Source organism: Osmia lignaria, chromosome 9, assembly GCF_051020975.1.
Source record: "Osmia lignaria lignaria isolate PbOS001 chromosome 9, iyOsmLign1, whole genome shotgun sequence".
Classification (NCBI taxonomy): domain Eukaryota; kingdom Metazoa; phylum Arthropoda; class Insecta; order Hymenoptera; family Megachilidae; genus Osmia; species Osmia lignaria.
Window position 1 is genome coordinate 13,917,046 of NC_135040.1, and position 14,815 is coordinate 13,931,860.

Consider the following 14,815-nt stretch of genomic DNA (forward strand, 5'->3'; position numbering starts at 1 on the left):
AATTACGTATTTACAAATATTTATTTTATATATTAATACTATGTTATATTTAAAGACATTTGGTTCGGTGTGTCTTCCGATTTTTTATTATAAATTTGCATTTCAGCAACATACTTTTCTTTGGATCGTTCGTACATATCATAATATACCTGAAAAAAAACATTCATGATAAATGTGTAATTCAAATAACAGAATGGTGTATATAACTTTCTTTTTGATACAAACTTTTTTGTCTTCTGAACTAAGAGATTTCCAAGTAGTTGCGAGTTGTCTGGTGAGCTCTTGCTTGCTTGGTTCTGGTTCTCCAGCCAAGCGTTCCATAACACGAGGTCTTTGTTCTTGACAAAATTGAAAAAATGGATTTGCTGGTCGTTTTGGTGCATTAGGATCAGCTTTTGTACCCTTTCTTTTTGTTACTTTCTTTGTTTTCTCCTCTTTAGAATTATGTCCAGTAGCTTTTGGTGTTTTCTCTGGTTTAGATGTTACTTGAAACGTACTATTTTCTTCAAGAACTCCCATGGGTGCCTCCCGCCAACGATCACCATGTTGATCCAAACGATCAATTAAAAATCTATAAGAAACAGATTAGTGGTACATAATATTGTAACAATATTCAATACATAACCTAGAAATTGAACTAACTTTTTTTCCTTCCTTGTACGTTTTAGAAGTTTTCTTACTCGTTGAATTCGATACACTAATCTTTCATTTTCCTATAATTACAAATAATGCATCACCAGTAAAAATTATCAAAATATTATATAGGATATAGTGTTAATATGCATATAAACCTGTTGTAAAACTTCACATCTATCGAGTAACAATTGGTACTTTCGTTTATAAATGTCAAACTCTTCTGGTTCCACGTCATATTCCGATTCGTCGGACATTTTAATTACACCCTTTAATTAAACAAAATTAATATCTTTAACATTGTTTTTATCCAGTGTCGACAGATCTCATACGTTTATTTACCATAATGGAACAGTAATGTGATAGATGCCGCTAGTACGATTCCCTTATCAACGAGTTGATATTTTATTATTACAATATCTTTAAATAAAATAATATTATTAATTATAAATCACCAAATTTCATTTGTTTTAAAATATAGTGGATATGATTATACAAGTTACAAGTTTAATACATGAATTTAGTACAAGTATAATACATAGCAGAAAAATATGTTTTTAACAATTGTTAACAAGTTAAAAAAGAAAATAGAATTGTTTTCCAAAAACTATTAGTAATTGCTCTAATTGACTTTAAATAAAATTAAAGTTTTACACTTTCATTTGATTTATAATGCCACATTATGTATTCATGTGATCGTTAAATAATTATTTTTTAAAAGAAGATTTCTTTTAAAAACTATAGTACGGTGCATAAATAAATTTTGTATTTTTTAATTAGCCATATTCTGCGCCCTAAATTATGTCGTTCCTGTCTAACGACCAATGAAAACCGTCGAAAGAAGGGTTGCGTCGATACACATGCGCAGTAAACACAGTTCACCCTGAGACTCGAGACACGGTCAAAACACGCATTCGTCTCCTTGTTGCGTTATTACTCTGTTTCGTGGCTTCTTGATGTCTTCGATTTTACGTTTAAGTGTTTGATCAATCATACTCTAAGTGCCGGTGATTCTGTCGTCTATCTGATCGCTTTATATACCGATCATTTGTTTAACCCTAGTTAAACTGTTCGCGTGTTATTAGGTTGTCTTATTAATTTCTTGTAAATTATTGTTTCCCGCGCGTACCATGCAGTGCATCACAGTTTTTTAGCATTCGCTTCAGATCGGTGGGTCGACTTTTGGTAAGTGTTTGTAACAAATATTTCTATCCACGATTTATTAACGAACAGACGTCGAAGAAGGTTTAATCGCGTGCGTAGAAATAGGTAGAAGGGGTTTTAACGCAACACGCGCGTGCGAAAGAGCTTGCTCGCGAAATCAATAGCAACCATTGCGGTTATGGTAACACGATCAGCTGATCCACCGTTGCTTATTTTGTTTACATTTGTTATACTTTGATTATTTCAAGTGAAATTTATTATACTGTCTAAATATGACAGATTAATGCCCCTGTAATTTCCAGAATACCATACACATGTTACACATGCTTAGTATCTCATTCAGTAACCAGAGAGAGTCGAGTTGGTTACGGATGATTTTTATTCTATTTTTACATTAATGTGAATATCGGGCATTTAGTACGGTTTCGACGCTAGAAATAAATAGTCATGTTATTGTGGTGGTTAGTTCATGACATTTAGCAGCTTCTTGTTAAGTTTAGACGCGTTATATTTGTATCTCGTATTTAGTATGATTATACGGTGAAATAATCGATGAAATATATTAATATAACATAAGAATTTCAATCGATAATTAAATATAAATTCTCAAAATAACTTAAGAAAAAGTTTATTATAAATATGTATTTGATACAGTATGTGATTATTAATACTGACTTACATTACTCGTTTCATAAACGAACAGAGAATTTTTACTATAATAACCCATTATACAGCTGAAAACTTAATTTGAAACAATTAAGCTGTTAACCCTTATCGGCCGTAAAGTCACCTTTGAAGTGGCATCGTAATTCACCATATAAGTCAGTGTGTCACGTGGGAGGTGACAAAATTGTACAAATTGAAACATGCTTATTAGCGACAACGCTTTTTTATGACTATACGAAGGACGATCATTATTTAATTCTCAAAGAAATGATACTTATGTAGAATAGGGTACACCTAACGGATTTCAGTGATCTTATTATACGCAAGTATGTTTTAAAGGTCAATGTACTGAATAATGTCTTTGTATACGTATATTGTAGTAAATATATATAATTTAATAAATGTATACACTTCGTAATGAAAATGATTAATCTATTTATTTTGATATTATAAATTCAAGTTAAAGTCGAGACAAAAGTGGCGCATCAAATTTATAGGTTATGTGGTTGGTGCGCACACCTGCTGGCAAAAGTATTCATTTAAATTGATGCACATTTATCGATGCATCCATTTACTAAATCAAATGCGAAAATGTAGTCGAAGTTTGTATCGCATTGCTTGTATATACATTTACTAAATTAATTTTTTCATTACGAGGTATACAAACACCAGGTGTTCGTTGAAGGTTAATTTATTAAAAACTATATTTCTTTTAATTACAACGTGTCTGGGGTGATGAACGCAACAATTTTTGCAAAATAATTGTTAGAACGTAGGGTTTTTTATTCTTTGATGAAAAATTGTGGGTGTAACATGCCCCGTGTGATGCGGAGGTCCGCAATGCAGGCTTCTTGAGGGATCTTCATGTCTTTCCCGACAAAGAAGAGTCATTTTAAAGGTTTCTAACATTCTCTCTTAGCCACGGTCTAATTATTTACCGATGGAACTTATTTTGAAACGGAATTTTGTTATTAGAGTCACTTTACATATTTAATGATACAGCTTCCTATAGTAATTAATTTCCTATGAATTCTTGTTTAGATTTTTATAAAACAGATTTGACGCATTGGGTGAAAATTAATCTAGCGTTGAAAATCCTTATTTATAGTTTGGTACAAATTAACACGAAATTGTTCGTTCAATATGCACACGAAATATCAGTTGCGTCGATTATAAATATCTGACGTTTTGTGTGCATATCAGAGATAAAAGTATATAGTTAAAGGAAATTGAGGAATGTTTAGTAAAGTTCGCTGCCACGAGTTATCTTATCGTGCTTTTAACCTTTTATCAACACTATATGTGTCCTACACTATTAGAATCATTGTTCCTTTTTATTGTAATTATATTTAACGAGCTTCGATAGATTTAGATTAAACAATGATAAACGAGTTTTTCCTTGAAATGAAAATTTATAGAAGAGGTTATCGTTGTTTGATTAGGAAATATTAATTGATAAGTCTTTTAAAGATAATTATTTTTTATGTTAGAACAGAGATTAGAAATTCACGTGATCGTTTTTAAGTTTTCTGCAATACGATACTCGGTCGATGGTGGCAGTAAGTTTCACCGATAAACAAGTCGTTTGTGTCAAGTTTCGTGAGAAATTAGTTTGACACTTTGCATGAGGAATCACTTGCGAGAAAGTTGGAGTCGCAAGAAAATCTCCGCTAAAAGCGAAGACATCGTATTTTGCACAGACTCATTTCGTATTCAGCCAGATTTCAACGTCAATAAATATCACGTCATTCTCTTGTTTCTCGAATTTTAGAGGTCGTATTTCATAATACGAATGAAATACTGTATGTACAGTATCGAGCAGAGTAGATTTTTCGGTAACAGAGTAAATGTCAATTCAAATTTTCGCGCGCGAACGTTTGTATCCAAATGGCGGTCCGCCATTGGCCTATATATAGGGGGCCTCCACTCACACGTTATCAGTTTCCTTGGGTCCGCCGGCTGGGACGGATGGTAGCTCAGGAAGGGGGAGGTCTACCATGCTCGATGCTGTACACATTGACCATCCTCAAAATCTTTAGATAATTAAAAATATTAAATTCCAATTAAGACTACGTTTTCATTGAGGTCACTAATTTTTATCTAGACAAATAAATTTATGTATACCCATATTCCTGACAAATTGCTGTATTAATAACTCAGCAGTCAAAACATTCACTTATCAAATGTTGATTTATGACCGCTGTTTCGTCATTTATTTATATTTTCTCACAGCAATCTAAATATTTTCAGTTAAGAATATGGAAGAGATTCGGTCGTATTTATGAATCGTCTCTGTCACATTTTGCGTTGTGCAATTTTTTTCGTATATTTTTCTCCGTATGACTTGCAATCATTCTGATACTTATTATTATGCGTCGTGGAAACAGACGAAATTTTGTGTAAGCGAAATTCTTGGCAAAACTAGGAAACTTAAAACTCGCAGATATTAAAAGTATAATCGATAGAAAAAAAATTCCGTTGTTATATAAATTTATGGGAAGCTAACTTGCAAGGTTTCCATGAAATTCATGAGAATGCAAGGAAAACAATCAACAGAAAAATGTAGCGATTCTTACGAAACTTATCTTATATTTTTAATTAATGTGAATTTCGGATTAAAAAAAAAAAAAAAATTAAGTTAACCCATCTCTACCCTACACTTATCAAGAAAGAAGGGTCGGGCACATTGTATAATTACTGTAAATTATTCTTCAATATTTTTTTTTTTTTTTTATTAAATAGTTTGAATTGCATCTCCGCGTGTTATCCCCTCATAAAAGCTGCGATTGTATATAAAGGGAAGACACTAGAAAGAAGAGAGGCGAATAAGTTCGTATCTCGGTGGCACACAGTCGTATACATTGGCGAGAGCATTGCCAGCCAGCTATCAGTATTAGTTCGACCGTCCTCGTGTGCGCATCGAAGCCGCGCTACGCGACACCGTTACCGATCATTTTATGAGACGAAACTTGTCGGTGTTTACACTCGTAGGAACCGTTTCTCGTGACATTTTCTGTACGTGTACAAAAATATCGACTCGAGGGTGATATTAAGTGAGATTCGAAAACGGAAAGTGTCGCGTCAAGTGTCGATCGAATCGAGTGTACTTCGATTCTGTCAGTCGAACGATCGATCGATAAACATACCGATAACCGTTCACATTGTTGCAACAGTGTTACTGGAGGCTCATTTTGAATTTTTTTGGTTACATTACGTAAAAGGATTAATGTGTAGAGTGGCACGATGCGACGTAAAGATAAATAATCGAATTAAATTTTATTCCCGTAATTCTTGCCGGATGTAGCTACGGTAATCCATTCAAAGTAAGTCATTCGCGAAGCCGTATCGAATAGATTTTTTCCCCCATCGTTCGACTGTCAACGAACGTCAAGCACATGCTCCTTTTTCGCAACGCTTCGGGCGTAAACAAAACATATCTTCGATTCGTGACCGGTCGTTGGTACCAGAAATAATATCACCGGGGCCGTTAAAAATCGACCAGAAATCGGGCAGTGTGTTACAAATACGCAGGGACGAATCAAGAATCGAAGAAATATTCTCTGGAAAGTTCGAAATCCGTATAATTGTGCCCATCCTTAAAACCCCGTGAAATGTGCCGTTTTCTTGCGTCCACGTCGGCGACCAGATTTCGCAGGACGTCGAAAAGTCGCTCGACAGGACTCGACCTGAAATAATTCCATTCACGACTCTGTGACACTTTTGGACCCTTTTTAAAATTCCACGCGAATGTAATCGTGTTATTTATTGAATACACAAGCGGATGCGTCAAAATGTATTTACACAGGTGTGTACGATTATTAATTAATCGTAAGACTTGTCAGATATGATAATTTCTAAGAAATTGGGAAATTTAAAGTATCATTTGGTATCAAAGAGATTTATCTAATAAAGAAAATTTTATCGGATACGTGAAACTATTTTAAATTAAGATTGTGAAATTGAACGTGATATGTGACACTCGAATGTTTTGGCACGGGGGACGAGATTCTCGATGCTTTTAAGGATTTTTCTGGCATCGCGTTTTCATCAGGATTAGAGGAACAGGTGTCGTCGAGTCATGGTATGTTTCCTTACTCTCGGTTCAATGTCATTTGTATTTATTTTTAGATTTTAATATCTCTCCTATGGTATTCTATATTTGGTACATTGAACTAATTATGAATTTGTTGATAAGATATGTTATTCAAATATAACTAGCCGCAATAGAATATCATGGTAATTATTCTTGCCCCTATTGTTATCAATTACTAGAAACAAATGATTCACAATAATAATAATAATTCAAATATTATTGTATAAAATAAAATTCGTCAGTTTTTTCATTTGTACACTCTTATCTAGGATTTGTATATCTCAATGCATTGTATTCGGTATCTAATACTGATAATACTAATCACGTTTTCACGTGCTCGGGAATTTCTCTTGCTCTTATGGATATCTTATTGCTATCTTTAAGATTTAGTATACTTAAGATTTGCACAGTTGATTATTATCATTTTTTCATTACTTTTATACTTTTCAATATACTGTACAATAAGTTCTACGGTTTCAGAATTCCTAGTGCTCCCTAGAAAAAATCCTAGTTACGTCATTGGCGACGCTTGAATATCCCTAGGATTTTATCACCCATATTACTAGAACCTATATAGAAGTACTTATACTGGATAATTGAATTTATGAGTAATACGTACAATATTATGGAAGTAATGATAAAAAATAAAAATATTATTTAATGAAATGATTAGTAACCCTAATGTGGCAGTGAACGCGTTAATGTATATCGTATGAAATACGAAGCACGTGGTACCACGAGTTCGTTCTCCTTACGTACTGATAACGAAGGTCCATAGTTTCCCGTTCAGATGTTGGTCATTCCTTTGATAAACAATAAACATACGGTAGAAAGTACGTGTATCACGGTTTCCCGGAACGGGAACGTTAAAACTTCAGAATATTTCAATTAGTTTAATTAAATGACGTGTCGGGACAACTAACGGGAATGATTACTGGCACGTAATACGAGTCGATTTATATAAAGCGATTAGTCGAGTGAAATTTATTCTTGCTCTAAATTCTAAATACAATGAGATACACGTGCTTCGTGGGTGGATAGATTGAAATTACACGGTTAATTACACTTTCTCATGTTCGATGAAACTGATTATTTTCGAGTAAGAATTAAACAGGGAGGAGAATACATTATATTTTCATTGCTCGATTTAATTGAGCATGAAAAAATTAAATATATATCATTGAAATTCATTAACAATATAATGGAATAAATGCTATTTTATTATGGTTTTATGTCATGAATGATTTCTTAAAAATTCTCATTTTCTTTATCACCTTCTCGTGATGGAACATTGTAAATATCCACAATCTGAAACGTTCCTTTCCAGCAAATGCATGAACGTATGATCTCTTTTGTGCAGTACATATTCGCACAGAAAGCATATAGATATTGAAATGTGTACCCTTTTGTCCCTTTGGAAGGTACGAACTCTTCAGTCTATGCATTTGTTGCAACTCGTAGACACTTTTAATAGTTCCATCTTATTTTTCAGAATCATTCATTCTATTCAGTATTATTTAAAGATTTACACAATATTAGAGAATTCACATTGATCTCTTTATCTATTTATTTGTTCATCAATTCGACGGGATTTTGACGGATTTCTGGGGTTCATTTGTAACACCTACGAGAAAGGACTTCTGAAATCTGATTAACATTGAACGATGCTCGAGTTACATAACTCTTTTACTCTTTCTTCTTCTTCTTCTTCTTCTTTAATCGTTAATGCAATTAAGATAATAGCAAGTAAGCTTTTCCCACGACGTTGGCTTTAATTCCACGCGGAAAAGACTTAAAAGCTTTACGAGATGAATTTACCGAGCACAATGAATGTACACTCGCGATCAAATCAGGCTTCCTTGGGGAGTATGACGATATAAGGGAAACAGAAGTTGAAGAAATATTGAAAGTAATTTAGGAAAGATAATGATATAATTTTCAAATGTTAGATTTTATCAAATTTTTGTGTATAAGAAATATGGATTCAAATTCTCCCGCGTAAACGTTTGCACGCAATTGGTGGTCCGCCATAGGCCTATATATACGGGACCCCTTTCGCTGCATCGTCATTCTCCCCGGGGACACCGAAGGGGAAGGATGGGTGGCTGTTAGATCTGCACTTTCCCTGGGAAAACCTAATTTGATCGCGAGTGTACCGGTGCCAAGTTTACGGGAAATTTTCCCGGCCAACTAGCAGCTATTTTACCGTTTCCTTATTTTTGTAATTGGCAAGTTCTATAATGGCGTAGCCATTAATTTTCTGCGTGTTTCCTAGCTGTATCCCAATTGTGGACACAGAAATGACACCGGTTGAAATCATTTTTCTTCAATTATTTCAAAGGAAACGTTATTTGATAATTAAATTCATTTGAACCATAAATTCACGCGTGACTCGTTTATCAATAGAGCAAAAAGTAAATCGCCCTTTTCCTCGAGGTTTAAATCGGGGTCATGGCTAAAAGCTAGAATTATTTTGAAGAATTAAAAAGACTCATGGCCTCACATTTCTTTCTTACCGTCTTTGCCTTTCTAGCCAAAAGGCAGAGATTAATGCTTCTCTATTTCAAACAGAGATTTCTTTGGCGAGAAAACTTACCAGATGAAAGAAATAATATTTTTTAATTGCTGGACTTGACAAACTTCCTTTCACTCTTTTTAAACTAGCTAATTAATAATTTAATTACTTAGGATTTTTTTAAAAATTTCATTTCGGTAAATCGAATGTAGATATACAGAGCTGTATTGTAAATCATCATATGTAAACACCACGTGGCCAGTTATTAAAGATACAAAATAATAAAACTGTATTCTAAACGATTGTTACAATTAATCTTGTACTGTCTTGCAATTGGTCGCAATCTGCTTTCAATGAACTCTCGATTACTGAATATCGACGATACAGTAGCTGTTTAAATTCCTCGTTGAACCCTTATTTTCTCTACCGATATAAACAAGACTTACATGAATTCACGTCTGTGAAGGTATCGGAGCGTACGATCCGTGGATAAGATATTTCGGTACGACGAGGAAAATTCGCGGCACAGAATCTCTGGAAAAAGAAGGCGAAGTGGCAGAGAAGAAGAAGAAGTGGCGGAAGAAAAGACAGGGGATCGCAAGATATGCGCGTGATCATCGTGGCCACTGTTAAATTGATAGCAACTCATACACAATGAACTTCATTTATAATCGTCGACTTTAACTCGAGCTACTTTGGTTGGTTACGAAATGCCAGTAGCAAATCTCGACGTTGTCGTGTCACTTTGCCAAACGTCAAAATCAAAATGACCATCCGAGAATCTTGGGGATCGTTCGGAATATGTCTATCTTTTCCCCCCATCGAACTCTAACTTCATTCATCTTAAAGCAATTTGTCGATCGAGAGAATTTTATATCTAATTTAAACAGTGTTGAGTTAGAAAAATTTAGATCGATATAATAATAATAATAATTTTAACTAATTAGGGTATATACATATTGATTTGTTTCGTAACGCGTTAACCCTTTTGGACGGCGGACCATGGAGAGAGCCCCAATTTAAATTGGCTCCGCGTTCATGGGTTAATATAACACGAAGAACGAAATGGAAATAATGAGCAAAGTTCATTAATTGAAAATCAATCGGATGATCAAATATCTACATATTTATTAATAGAATCCACGTGAATGATTAACCGTATCAATTTATCACACTTCAATCAATCATGTTTATTTTCTACTCGTCCGTCTAATCAGGTATCGTTCTGGCAATTTGCTTCGAAAAGATTTATTTCTTTTAAAGGTATGAACCTTTAAAGCATCAGTAAATGACTGTAGTAATGCTCATTTACCTGTTTTTATAAATTTTTTGTATTTATACTGTTTTTCAATCTTGATTTATTATCGCAACAGATTCTATTCTATCTACAGATAGAATCTTCTGTTTCCTCCCCTAGAATCAGTACTAAAATCAACTAATGTCCAGTTGCAAAATTTTGGGTCACCCTCACGCGATATCACAGATAATCAAAACAGTCGTTTCGTATGTTCACTCTTACGATATGAATATGTATCTTATCTGACCTTGTTCCCGAGTTAGAGACGTTTTTGTATTTCAATAATTCTTGTTACAAACTGAACTGGTGTGCTTGATTCCACTTGGCTAACTCACTATCAGCTATATATTGTGCAACATGAATGAAAACAACACTCGAAATTAAAAAAAAAAGAAACCCCTTTAGAACGATATTTAGAAATAAAAGAAAAAAATTTCTATTTGGAATTGTTAGTTTCGTCCAATTTATAAAGCAAATTATTACTAAAATTGATTAGCTATTAAAAGTTCTCAAATCGTTCTGATCTAATTCGCAAAATGTGTTATTCGAGTGTATTCAATTTCCTCGGTTCTCAAGATATCAAAATGCATTTCAGCCTGTTCTGAATATCGCTTTCCGTAAAGGGAGGCGAACAATTGATACAGCACAAACGGCTGCAACTGAAAAACAAGGTCAGGTAGAACAAACGTTTGAATGTATCTTTCTTTATACCTTTTTATTACTTTTAACTTGTATTTGCATCATTAGGTACGAAAGATTCAGGTTTCACGATATTCAAATTTTCGCGGGTAAACGCATGCGCGCGGGATAGGCCCAGATTCCTATATATATGGGGCCTCTATCACTATATCGTCATTCTCCCTGAGGACGCCTAAGGGGAAGGGTGAAACCCGGGGCATCGTCACTTTTCCTGGTGGAAGCCCGATTTATCTTAAATATCAAATGTAAGGATGTAGAATATAGAACCCAGGTGTTGTCTAGAATTTTTATAGCCATCGATCAAAAGCGTAACCGAAAAAGAAGATTTGTTGAATAATGAAGTGTAACCAGGAAGGGGTTGAGGTTCCCTTATTCACCGAGTGTCGCTAATTGAATGGTGGATTAAAATAAAACATTCTTTACGTCATAAGAACTTCGTTAAAAAATTAAGAGCCAATTCAAATTGAGGCTCTCTCCATGGTCCGTCGTCCGAGTGTTAACGCGTTACATAATTAGTTGAAATTATTATATCAATCTAAATTTTTCTAACTTCGGATTCTCTTTAATGAAAAACTTACGAAATGATTTGAAATTTCTACATGATTTTGTTCGATTTCAGAATACACCAGAGGAGCCGAAGCAGTATCGTTCGCCGCATGGGTGCCTGGGTTGACGATCGTTTCGCGGTGGAGGAGGTGGTCCCGATTAACCAGGGCCCGAGAAGAAGGAAAACTTCGCGCACCCTGGGCCACATTTGCGATGGTGGCGGTCCAGGTGCGATTGATCAGCCATCAAAGAACTATAATAAAAAATCATCAAAATTGTCAGCGAGGTCGTCACTGCTGCCATTACGACGTCAGTTCACCAGACAGCTCTACGAGTGGCCGTGTTTACCGTTGTTTAAGTCAAGGACGAACTAGGTGAATTCCTCGAGTCGGTTTCACGGTGTATGATTTAACATATTTTTTATTATTATTATTATCGTTATTATTATTATTAAATAGCTGTGTATGCGAGAATACGTACAAGGGAAACTAACATTGTGTACAAAGAGAATATAGATAGTGGAGGGGAGATTGGAGGGAGGGCGGGAAAGGAGATTCAATAAATTCGATGAGGTTGCGTTAGATTTCTCGAGGACTGCGCTTAATTAGCCAGTTATCCCAAACTTGGCATCGTCATCATCATGGCCGAGTGGGCCAAGTTCAATGGCGAGGAAAGACCGAAAGAGATTATCAATACGGAGATCAGGGAAGAGGAGAATAACGGGGTGTCGCGGAATGATTTGAGAAACGGTGAAGCGGTATCGAGGAGAATAGAGGAGGAGTTATTATTAGAGAGGAGGCGTTCTTCCTGTAACAGAACGCCTCAGGAGACCCCACGGAAGGTCGACTGTCGCAAAAGCAGCGAGATCGTGTCGGCGGAATTAAATTCTCTGGTAAAGGATTCTTCGAGGTTGAGAAGAAATTCCGACCGAATAGGAATACTTTCGGAGGAGCAATCGAAAGCTCTAAACGATCAGAGCTACGAGAACGACGTGGCGACGGAGAAGTCGTCCGAGGACGAGGATGACAATTGCCTAGAGAGAGCGTTCGACGGCTACGAAGAGTCCGGCTCGAGGATCCGTCGGGAAGCTAAGCAGGAATTACAGAACTCTGTTAAGAGACCGCGAAGTCTGTACAAGGAGGACGTTCCAAGCCCGCAGAAACGTAAGAGCGTGTTCGCAGAGGGAAGGAATTCGATTTTCGGTTCCCCCACGAGGATCCTGTCGAAGAAACACTCGCCGTCCGAGAAGAGTACCGAGAAACTGGTAAATGGAAAATTGTCACGGGAAGAGAAGCAGCAGCATCACGTACAATTCAACAAGGACTCGAAGAAGCAACAGTCGCGCGAGGACAGGGCACAGCCGAGCCCTTCGATTCCTACGTCGACCACCGGCAGTTCCGACGATAACTCGAGCTTGGATCAATTGTGCGAAGCTACGCCACCCGACGGAGGATGGGGTTGGGTCGTGGTAGCAGCCTCGTTCATGGTAAACCTCATAGCCGACGGGATCACATTTTCTTTCGGTGTGATATACGTTGAATTCCTGAATTACTTCGGCGAGGGAAAATCGAAGACCGCGTGGATAGGTAGCTTGTTCATGGCTATGCCGTTGTTGTCCGGTCCTGTGGCCAGTTTCCTAACGGACAGATACGGTTGCCGGCGTGTTTCCATAGCTGGTAGCATTTTAGCGACTACCGGTTTCGTGATAAGCTCGTACGCCAACTCGATGGAGGTTTTGGTATTCACTTTCGGCGTTCTAGCCGGATTCGGTTTATCTTTGTGTTTCGTCGCAGCGGTGGTGATCGTCGCGTACTACTTCGACAAGAAGAGATCCTTTGCCACGGGGCTGTCCGTGTGCGGCAGCGGTATAGGGACGTTTATTTTCGCCCCTGTAACACAGTATCTTTTAGCCGAATACGGCTGGCGTGGTACCACGCTGATACTCGCTGGCTTGTTCCTGAATCTCGCCGTTTGCGGCTGTCTGATGAGAGACCTGGAATGGACCACCACTAGAGCGAAGGCGAAGACCGAGGAGAGGCGCAAGAATCGTGAAAAGAAGAGGAGTAGGATACAAAGTTCAAGCGTTGATTCGTTCTACGCTAGCAATTCATTGAATACATTGACGATCATGGAGAATCTACGGCTGCACGAGGAAGAGGACGGGGAGAAATTGTTCTCCAGTCTGGTCAGCCTGCCGACGTTCGTGAAAAACGGGGAGAAGGTACCATTGGAGGTGTTGGAATTGCTGAGCACTCGGAAAAACGTGTACAACGTGTTGCTACAGAATTACCCGAGCCTTTTGATATCATCCCGAAGCTTCAGCGATTCCGGTGCACTTCACGATCAGTTAAGCACACCCTCGGCAAGGTTCGTACCGACTCCGAGTCCGTTGTCCGAGCTTAAAGGCGACGAGAACAAGGACAAGGTCTTGCCGAGCAACGACGAGCAAACTCCTCAACAGCAAGCGGACGCCGCTTGGCGTTCGTGGTGGTTGAAAAAGATCAATCTGGATAGTTCTTTGAGAAGATCCAGCACGCTCGAGCACACTAGAAGGCTACCCACTGCTTACCTGAAGGATATCAGAGTACATAGGCACAGTCTTACGTACAGGGGCGCTATGCTGAACATCAATCGATACCGGTTAAGGGCGTCCAGTTGTCCGGATATTTATAGGAATTCTATGACCACCATAGCGAAGACCAAGCTCGTATGGTACGCCGGATTATGGGAATTCTGGGATCTAATCGTGGATATGCTTGATTTCTCCCACTTTGCCGACTCACGTTTCTTGCTGTTCGCCATCAGCAATTTTCTTTTGCACACATGGTACGATGTACCCTATGTGTATCTAACGGACAACGCCATAGAGATGGGATTCAGCGAGACCGATGCCTCCATCTTGATATCGGTTATAGGAATCACCAACATGGGCGGTGAGGTAATGCATCATTTTTATACCTTATTTTATTCCACTTTCCCTAACTAGATACATCTCGTTAATAACAATACAGTTTGCCACAACGACCACGTCGATAAAGTCCAAATATCGATGTTCAATGTTGAACAGCCTTTCTCCTCCCTACTTTGTTCCTTTATGTGTGCCAATATTAGTCCGCCTCACTGATGTTTATCGGTCAACAAAGAATGGTTATTTCCACCTGCTGCTGGTTCATGAAGACATCATTTCAGAACGGGGTTGAAA

At 37.2% G+C, this 14,815-nt stretch overlaps 2 protein-coding genes across 6 annotated transcripts in view; one reads left to right on the forward strand and one right to left on the reverse strand.

Annotated features, from left to right (window-relative positions):
• Positions 1–14,815, forward strand: part of LOC117601563 (monocarboxylate transporter 9) — a 28,525-nt gene that overhangs the window by 9,815 nt on the left and 3,895 nt on the right. The window contains exons 1-3 of one of the 5 annotated variants that reach the window (XM_034318460.2): positions 5,257–6,544; positions 11,687–11,987; positions 12,072–14,551. In XM_034318460.2, coding sequence (XP_034174351.2) covers positions 12,254–14,551 — 2,298 coding nt within the window. In that variant the 5' untranslated portion in view covers positions 5,257–6,544; positions 11,687–11,987; positions 12,072–12,253. Of the gene's footprint in view, positions 1–1,297; positions 2,790–5,256; positions 6,545–11,686; positions 14,552–14,815 lie in introns of those variants that run through there. The other 4 variants (XM_076690112.1, XM_076690111.1, XM_076690113.1 and 1 more) reach the window with 4 other exon arrangements.
• LOC117601616 (uncharacterized) lies at positions 9–930 on the reverse strand. The gene is made up of 4 exons (XM_034318612.2): positions 792–930; positions 643–713; positions 226–571; positions 9–149 (listed from the first exon to the last, which is right to left on the reverse strand). Exons 1-4 carry the CDS (start codon positions 888–890, stop codon positions 39–41), a joined length of 627 nt encoding a protein of 208 aa, XP_034174503.1. The 5' UTR covers positions 891–930; the 3' UTR covers positions 9–38.